The 10,295-nt window shown below is 37.3% G+C and overlaps 1 protein-coding gene across 1 annotated transcript; it reads left to right on the forward strand.

Moving 5' to 3' along the window:
* The first annotated feature begins 855 nt into the window (after positions 1-855).
* LOC146388422 (uncharacterized) lies at positions 856-8,762 on the forward strand. Its single transcript, XM_084925720.1, has 4 exons — positions 856-4,397; positions 5,457-5,507; positions 5,975-6,041; positions 6,300-8,762. Exons 1-4 carry the CDS (start codon positions 4,281-4,283, stop codon positions 6,671-6,673), a joined length of 609 nt encoding a protein of 202 aa, XP_084781846.1. The 5' UTR covers positions 856-4,280; the 3' UTR covers positions 6,674-8,762.
* The last annotated feature ends 1,533 nt before the right edge of the window (positions 8,763-10,295 follow it).

Consider the following 10,295-nt stretch of genomic DNA (forward strand, 5'->3'; position numbering starts at 1 on the left):
GCGGGAGCGCACGGAGCTGCTTAAAGCTGTAGCATCCAGATTACTTACAGCTACTTCCGTGCAACTGATATAAGATGCAGTAAGCTGAAGACAGCTTCAACCGTCTGTTTGTTGAAAAATAGTAACGCGACCACACCGCATTTTCTTGTTAGGAACGGAAACGGCGTTGTAACGATAGAAATAGTAATTAGTTAGATTACTCGTTACTGAAAAAAGTAATACCGTTAGTAACGCCGTTACTTGCTAAAATGTAGCCCCAAATCATGACAGAGCCTCCACCATGTTTTACAGATAGCTGATACTCACTACTAAACCTCTCTCCTGACCTCCTCTGTACACAATAATGACGACTTGCACAAAAATTACAAATGTGGGTTCATCACTCCATAAGACTTGCTGCTGATGATTGTTCAGTGCAGTTTTGTGTATTTTTGTATACCTCAGTCTTCTCTCCCTTCTTGACTTCCATTGTTCATCTGCTTTAGAGAGTTTTTTTTTTGGCCTGCCACTTTCCTCAGATGTTTTAAGGTAGCAGGCTGACTGTTACTTAGGAGGCAGAACTTCCTGACTGGACGGTTGGTGGTCTGATCTTTGGCAGTCTGCATGCCAAACTGTAGCCAAAATTGCTCTTTGATGCATTCATTGGTATATAAATGTGAGCAACCAGTCCATTTACCATTTACTGCACACCATGGCAAAATATTCCATGTTTTTGCACAATAGCTGTTTGTTAGTGTAAAAACACATTTTATACCTATCAAACTGTGTTATCAACTGTCTGTGTCAGAGATTCAATTAAAGAAAAAATGGGGGAGGGGGGCGGGGGGGGGGGGGGTGATTAAAAGAAAGATTTAATTTAAGATCCTGTCAGATAGAAGGACTGGGCTGAAAATAAATGAAATGAACCCTAAAAGCCTGCAGAAATATTTCCCATGACTAACCTTCTACAAATTAGAAGTAAATCTGGATCCTTGGAAGTAAAATACAAAGAATTCAATACAATACTGCACAGCCAATCTTTCAACCACAACAACAATCTTTCAACCACAACCATATTTTTGAACTCTGGGAAGAAATGGAGTATTCGGAGAAAAATGAAAGACTTAAGAAAATAGAAAGAAAGCAAAAGGAAACTGTTTCTCTATGTTGAATTGTGTATTTTCTGTGGGAAATTCTACAGTGATGCAGTAAAAGTAGTAAAACCCCATCTTCAGATGTCTGGAACACAGTATCACAGCTTTGCATTTACTGTAGCTAACTACTAATGAAACTAAGTACAAGTTTTTGTTAGTCGTTTAACTTTTTCTTTCCTTTTTGGGGATGGTCTCAGTTTTGTGCATTTTTGATTTATGGCCACTAGATGGCTGTAAGTCATCATAAATCCTCCTGAGACCCAGAAGAATAAAATTTTGTGATATTTAGATTTGACATTCACATGCTACAGCAAATGTTGGAACTGGAAGGAGAGTCTTACTTAGTCAGTTTCATACTTAGTGCTGTCAGGAGATGCAGGTGGAGTGGGGTCTGATCTTACAGCAAGAAGGTGAAAGTTCAGAGAAGGATATGTAAACAGTGGACGGCAAAATAATGACACAAAGTCTATTACTTGTAAGCTAGGGCTATGAAGTTGTGGGCTCAGCAGATTTAAGCTGCCTTGCTGTATTCAGTTAAGAGAGCTCTTCAAGATGTCTCTTATCAGTAACACCAAGATCATTTGTTGTTTTGATGGACTGCCTAATCTTAAAGAATCTGTCTTATTAGTTTCTATTAGCTGAAAACAGGAAACAGTAAATTCAAATCCTGTGTTATCTGAGTCATGCCGTGAACACAGATATGCTGAAGAATGTTTTTGCCTTTCATGTATTGTTTAAACTGAATTCAACTGATAAAGACAAGACACATAGACTTTAATGCTTTTTTCCTCATAAATGTAATTCATTACAGAAGTGAAACTTTAAGTGTGTGTGTGTGTGTGTTTTCTAGAAATCAGAATGCCTAAAAATCTTAAATCCAATGTGGCAGTTGAGAAACCACACCACACAACTTCAAAGCCCTCGCACAATATTTCTGGAGTGCCATTATTTTGCCCTGGCTCAGATTCCTCAAAGGCTGGTATGTCTTCCTCTGAGCTTTCACCTTCCTGCTCTAATGGCTGGCCTTGCTCCACCTCATCTCCTGACAGCTGTAAGTCTGACTCTCCTTCCACAGTTCTGAGTAAATTTCCTTTTCTCCTCATTCTGCCCTTTGCTTCCTGAAATATTAAAATAAGTTCAGGATGTGAGGCAGTAAGACCTGCTGTCCACTACAAAGGGCACTGGATAACACTTTTGTTCCAGAAGGGTTAAAATTGCTATACACTTCTAAAATCACACTAAATCAAAGACGCTCAAATGGAAGAAACAAACAAAAAAAATCCCTTTGTCTCCTTTGTGGCCATAAAATGTGGAAGCTGCAATTCTTGCACAAGAAAATCCATGTGCTCTGTTAGCCCAGCTCCCACAAACATAGCATTGATAAGATCAGAATGTGATATAGATGCATAAATTGTGCTTGATGTTGTCCACAGAGGACAAAAAGGAATCGCTGGGTCTTAGTAGTTAAAAAATCAGAGGAACTGTCCAGCTTTACATGATTGTTATAAATATATCATCACCCTATAAGACAGAGGTGGGCAAACTTTTTGGCTCAGGGGCCACACTGAAGGTTAAAATTTACAAAACGGGCTAGGGCAGCATCAGATGCATACATATCAAAGAAAAACATTAAGAAGGCAGTATAAGAGGTGTGCTGTACTATTACACCTGCTATACTATTCTGATGATTTTATGATGTGCATTATGTCATAGCTTTTAGCAAATAATTTTCTATGACTGTTTCCACAATGTTATTTTGAGGTTACATGTTGGTGTCATTACTTCCCGCGCTTCCGTCCGCATGTGTCTAAAAATTGGACAGTTTGAAACAGTATGGGATTGTATGTGCCTCAGAAGTTGTACTGTCATTTATCATGAGTTGCGCACTTTGTTTTGGCTTATGTTTTGGAAAATAGTGAATCATCAACAATGCAGAAGTAAGCTAGTTGCATTGCAGAAAGAATCATTGCTTTCATGTCATCGTATTCATCACACACTGAGAGACAGTAGGGGTTTCTCACTGTCCTTTAAACACGCACATGACTCGATACTGCTGACTCCTAAAAAAAACACAATTGCTCATCGGCTTTCCCCATCTTATCAAAAGAAAAAAACATAACAATCTCTTGTTCCTTTTTTGCTCCTCATAATTTCATTTAACTAAAATGCATCCATGTAACAAGTCTGGGCATGTTGTTTACAGCTGTGTTACTTGACCATTCCCAGTCATAAACAACACCGCATGCATCATTTTTTCTGAGTGATTGAGTTTGATGACGCATACCTGAACCAAAGCCCATCCTGTTTTTGCTGCCATGAAACTTTCCCCTGTCAAAGTACAAACGGAGAAAGTGAAACCACATTTACTGACCACAAGCAGAATTTAGTTGCAGGTGGGAATTTTTAAAAAGCGCAAATAGTAAACAGCTCATCACAACATTTTTAGAGTTCCACTGCTAAATTTTGCAGTGACATTCTGTTATAAGATCAGACTTAAGATAAGATGTTGATAAGTCAACAATATGTGGTTGAATTATGTTGCGACAGTTCTTTCTTTTATATTCAGTTTACTATTTTTATCTCTGGTTATGATGCTTGCGTCAGTTCCAAACAAATATTTTTAAGGATAAACTGTAACAGAGGCATATTGTCATGTTGGTACACATCTTTACCCTTCCATTTTAATATTAGGGGAGAAATACACATAGAAAAAATCAGCAATGTAATGATTTTCAGTGTTGTAATAAACACGAAAATATCCTAAAATTTTCACTTTAACAGTCTCTTCATAAATAAGGAAGTGAAGAACACATTTCAACATATATTTATGTCAAAGTTTCACTCCTTCCTTTTCTCCCAGCTGTCAGTCTTGTTCCTGTCTGTGTGACTTGTGGTGAGTAGGAGAAAAGGGCCAGTCCCTTTAGAGATATAGATATAATCTGGCTGTGTCTCCCTTCAGTAGCATACAGGGGAAAGTACCATTTGGATACTTCAGATACTTAGGGCACACACTGAGCTCAGGAAGCGAAGTAACACATCAGTGCACAGCAGAGGAAACTCAGGACTTGTACAGTCGTCATTTCTTAACATCTATCTTCCTGCGTTCCCCGGGCTAAGAGTGCTCCGAACCCTGCTGTTTGACTGACGATGCCGGAGCCTACCCAGAATTTACTGATCCGTATCCTCGTGTTGTGGAACACCGTAATCACCATATTCCTAATTGTGTTCTTCGTTCTATACTTCACAGCAGGACATAAAGGCTTGGTGAGAACTCTTTGAATAATACTTTAACTATGGTGGTTAGTGATTAGACAAAAAAAGGTAACTTCTTTTTAAAACCGTTAGTGTAGCATGAACATTTTTTTGAATAATAACATAAACTTCAGAAAAAGTCAACACCTGTGCCGTACATCTGCTCTTATTTGTGATTTTGGTAGTAGCTGGTAACTGGTGAGAAAGACACCTATGCCTGTGGTCTACATTTGGTTACAGACCCCCGTCATAACACCCAGTCACAGCTTTCTCATTATGTTCAGTGTTTTTGAGTTAAGTTGGTTTCCCATAGAATAAAATAAGATACAGTAATACAGCACCAGGGATGCCTTACTTCATTCAAAACACAAGTTGATTACTGGGAGAAAATAGAAGTCATTTGTAGTTTTATAGAAAATAAACATATTTAAATGTTTAAACAGTGAAGAAGGCATCTTATTGACAAATGATTGCCTAAAAGAAATTGGATGACAACTGGTGCTTTTGTAGAACTATGTTAAAACATTACAATAGTATGATCATTTTTTTGAATAAATTACACGAAGGGCAGAAAAAAATCAACATCTGTGCTATACAGCTGTTCTTTTTTGTGGTTTTTGTAGTAGCATAGCTGGTGAGAAAGACACCTATGCCTGTGGTCTACATTTGGTTACAGACCCCCGTCATAACACCCAGTGACAGCTTTCTCATAATGTTCAGGTTCAGGTTTTTGAGTTTAGTTGGTTTCCCATAGAATAAAATAAGATACAGTAATACAGCACCAGGGATGCCTTACTTCATTCAAACGCAAGTTTATTACTGGGAGAAAATATAAGTCATCTGTAGTTTTATAGAAAATAAACATATTTAAATGTTTAAACAGTGAAAAAGGCATCTTATTGACAAATGATTGCCTAAAAGAAATTGGATGCCAACTAGTTCTTTTGTAGAGCTATGTTAAAACTGACAATTGCAACTAAATTTCAGAGTTTCAGTCAGCAGCATGTTTCCACCCCGAAATCCTCTTACAGTATTTAGTATAAGCACTTTTGTTTCCTTTTCCAATCTTAGGAAAATAGTGCTGTAGAATCATCCAAAATTTCCTCCACGGAAAAGAGATGGGTAAGCTATCCATCATTTCTAAGATTTATTCAGAGTTTGTGTTTCTCTCCTGACTTTTGTGTTAAGCATTCTTTCACCCTCTGTTCATTTTCCTTTATTTCTTGCCACAAAAACGTCCTGCTGATGTTACATGTATTTACTATTTGTACACATGTGTAGTAAGCGAGATAGATGCTGCACTAATTCCATTTCTTATGAGTTACGTATGTCTAACCACTCTCCTCCCCTCTTGGAGGAAGCTCAGTGACGTCATTGCCACATTCGGGGAAATGCCACTAAACTCAACTGTTGTCTCTTCATTTTCCTTCTGAAGTTAGTACACAGTCTATACTGTAAGCTGCTGTTGTCTCACGTTGAATAAACTGCAGCTTCTCTGGGCCTGAGTGTGTGTCCCTGGAAGTCATGTTTGCACCACATTTACTGTTACTATTTTGAGAGTGATAAATCCCTTCTTCTTCTTTCAACAGACAACCACCGCCCCCTCTAGCCTCGCCTCAATTACAGGAAAAATGCTCAGCTTTAAGTTTGTGAAAGGTAATGTTTTTCTTATTTCAATTTATTATCTGCACTTAAAATTTATCATATCCCCATTCAAACATTGCTGTGTTTATACTTTCTTTGTCAGAAGAAACATGTAATCCCATGAAATACACACAGTCAATAAATAAATGAATACAGTCAAATGTACTTTACTTCAGGAAAAAATTTTGACTTAAAAACTGAATATAGAGAATAAATTTCTAGAAAAAACAAATTTAGCATCTATAGCAGTCTATTTTATGTCCTCCACAGATGGAAGTGATATAACGTGGAATGCAATTCGTTCAGACAAAACCCTGATTTCAGAAGTCAGCGAAGGCCTGAGCACGAACGTGGATGGATACTATTTCCTAAATCTTCAGGTTACAATGGATTCCAGCCGTACAGACTGTTCCACAGCAAATCGATCCACTGTGGAGCTGGTGAAAATACAGGAGGGCACAAAAAAATCTCTCCTAATGGGCTTAATTAACAAAGAAACAAACACCACAGGTATTCTCAGCAAGGTAGTGGAGTGCGGTGCTGGAGCGATACTGAAAATCAACATTAGTAACTTATTACTCAAGTGTGTTGATGACAAAGAGCATAAAACTCACCTGGGTATCATCTTCATGCCACGGCTTTAGATGTAAGTTCATTATTTTCGGCATAGTGCACGACACCTTTCCAGCTTTGGAACCCACACTGAAGCAAACCTAGTCTGAATCTTGTTGGGTGTATTTGTTCACTTTGGATGGATGGTCTGTTGATCGCCAGATTAGCAATTTACCTAACAATTTTTGTGAAAGATGCATAAAAAAAAGCTGAATTCAATAAGAGGTTGGATGAAAACCTCGTCTCTTTTTACATTCCAGTCTAGAGCTCGCCTAAAACAGGGTTTATAATGATCCAATGATGTTCAGTTTTGTAAAGTAGATATAGCAGACCGGGTATTGGTCTCAGGTTGTATCATCACTACAAAATCACACTTGAAAACAGCGCAATGTATGTAATGTATTGTGTATTTAATGGATTAGAACCAAAGCTGGATTGTTTTCATTGTTCTCAAATAGCTGTTTTAAACAGAAACTTTGAAGCGGGTTGTTCAGAATTGACAGATCTCACTTGTTGAAACTATATTTCTTTGTTAGAGCTTTGCATGTTTAAAATATCTAGTAGTTGATTTCAAGAATTTATTGTGCTGAAGTGTCACATTTTTCAGCAGGAGATTGCTTTTGATGTTTGCACAGATTATACTTTCTAATCTCTGATTCATTTCTTCTTTTGTTTTGTTAACATATGAATTCTGTATTTAAGTTTATTTATTTATTTCTCGCAACAAAAAACATGTGCAGCATATGACTTAGACACATAATGGATGTAACAAAAAACCCCATGGCAGGTCAGCTAATAATCTATGAATGTTTATTTTTCTCAGTGATAATGTTTCACAGGGTGTACCAGTCACAAACTGGTAGTGAGTCACTGGAATCTATGTAGAGAATTGACTTTGTTTGTTAAAAGAATGTAGTTCATATTTGGAAAGAACAAAGGTCTAGTTTTGATTTACTTGACCAATAACATACTTTAGTATTTCATCTCTTTAGTCTAAAGTTAAGTGTGAAATGACTTAATAAGCTCCAGACATCCTTGACTACATGTACTATACATTGTGAAACGTGAAAACACAAGTCGCAGTGGTTGTTGCGGTAAGTTTCATGTGTTTGAGATTTGAAAGAAATACTGGGTTTTTTCACTTTTTGTAAATTTTTTTGATGTTTTAGTGGAAGAGGAAGCTGCTTATGCATTTGAAAAGATTTCTGTGAGAACTGTTAAATGTGTGTGTTTAAATTTGACTTTAACCATTGTTATGAAAAAAATAAGAGAATGTCTTAGTTAAAAATGTTTACTGTCTTTATTGTATTTGATGTGACTGTAAAACAAAAACAAACTCAATATGAATCAAAGGACACAATAACAGTGAATAAGGGCTTCTGGGTTTGAGTCATTTATGAGACCCTAGATATGAAAGTGAGAGGTCATGAGTTAACATTGGATTACCACATAATCACTAATAGAAAGATACAGCGGGACCCTCCCTGTCTATATGCTGTCGAAGAATATGTCCTCTTGACTCTTGGCAAAACAAACAGAAGAAATGCTTCTCATACAAAGCATTCAAAGTCACATCCAGTGACCTAAATCGCAGTGACAGAGATACAGTAAAGCAGCAAAAAAGGTCACTGGAACATTAGTCATCACAGTCAAGAGGCACATTTTCCAGCTTTCATTTGAAAACTTTTGTTTTCCAAACCTCAGCCACAAACGAGTCCCATATCTCTCAGTGCTCTGTCAATTAGTTGTTGCTACCACAGCTTTCGATTGCAGCGAAGAGGTCCAGGATGTAAAAATTGATAGCAGACATAGCAAACTACCACCCACTCTGTCTCTTTTATTAGAGGCCTTAGATGCATTTGCATGGGTTGATTTGGTTTGCTCCCTTCCTACTGCTTTCCACTGCCCAATGTCAAGATAATAAATGGTGTATCCACACAGAGAAAGTGTATAACCTCTACACATCATTTTTGCCCAGACATCACGGAGAGACATTATAAACATGTTTACAGCATGCACTTTTTGAATAACAATCTTCCAGTTTCTTCTTGTAACCCTTATCAATATGCCACCTCTTACAATAAAAGATTTGTCAGACTAGAAAATGTCTGAAATGAGTAAGCTTGTAAATCCAGTCACAGCGGGTTTTTTTTTATCTTGAATCAAAATGATAGTGATGTCAAATCTTTAAAAGTTCAAATATTTCTCACTCACATATTTTTCCTTCAGCCTGTAGTGTTAAATAGCCATGTAGAGTATTGTGTGTGGGTTACCCAGTTTTGGATATATACACTACTGTGCTACAAGAGTGCTATGCGCAGACACAAATTTCTGATATTTAGCAAAAGACTAAAACAATACAAGAATTTTTCTTGTCAAAATTCAAGTAAAGATCTCTTGGATGGTTACCGCCACACAACAGGCATTATTATTTAACAGCTAATCCAATTAAAATTCTACTAAAGACAACAATAGCACAAACACAGTGGAAAGGTCACGTTTAATAGCAGAGGTGAAGCCTAACCCACACACACAGGTCAGTTGCAGCTGTCTGTGTCGAGCGGCTGAGCAGCTCCTGTATCCACCATAAAGCTGTTATTAATTAACACTATCCACACAGTTCTAGACCATTTTTGAATCAAGCTGTAAATATGGTGTTTTAAAGCTGCAAAGTTGGGTATTTTTGATCTGATCAACTGCAGATTTTTGATCTGATCATCTGCAGAGGAATGGTTTATTTAAAGAGTTTCGTGAGGTTTCAGAACTCATCATTGTACAGAAACAGCATAATTGAAGGTTATGAATGAATCATATCTATCTAATGGATTCCAACTGTAAAGAACATATGATTTATTTACATAAAGGGAGAGTCCTCTTCACACACTTCATACACTAAGGTTAATTATGGAGTTCCGCAGGGTTCCGTGCTAGGATCAATTATGTTGACCATATACAGCCACTATCATTAAAAAGCATAGGGTACATTTTCACTGCTATCCAGATGACACCCAACTTTATCTGCCCGTGAAGCCAGATAACACTCACCAATTAGTTAATTGCAAGAACGACTTAAAGACAAAAAGACCTGGATGATCTCTTATTTCCTGCTTCTAAATTACGGCAACTAGTGTCTAACTGGATACTTAGAATGGCATTACCTTGGCCTCCAGTAAAACTGGGAGAAATTTTAGAGTCGTTTTACATCCTTCAGTGTGTATATTGAGCTAATATGTAGGACTGTTTTCTTGCATTTGTACAATATCTTTAAAATTAGAAACATCTAATTTCAGAGTGATGTTAATAAACTAGTTTATGCATTTATTACTTCTTGGCTGAACTACTGTAATTCGTTAGGACGGGGCTCTCCTAAAATCTCCCTGAAAAGCCTTCAGTTGATCCAAAATGCTGCAGTAAAAGTACTGACAGGGACTAGAAAGAGAGAGCATGTTTCTCCATTATTGGCTTTTCTTCATTCATTCTCCTCATATACCAGTTCTAGAATAATCCGGCCCTGTCTTAAAGACCTCATAGTACCATATCACCCCAATAGAGCACTTCAGTCTCAGACTGTTGGCTTACTTGTGGTTGCTAGGATATTTAAAAGAAGAATGGGAGGAAGAGCTTACAACTTTCAGGCCTCTCTTCTGTGAAACC

The sequence above is a fragment of the Perissodus microlepis genome, chromosome 4 (genome assembly GCF_051167445.1).
Source record: "Perissodus microlepis isolate ML-2025 ecotype Zambia chromosome 4, ASM5116744v1, whole genome shotgun sequence".
Classification (NCBI taxonomy): domain Eukaryota; kingdom Metazoa; phylum Chordata; class Actinopteri; order Cichliformes; family Cichlidae; genus Perissodus; species Perissodus microlepis.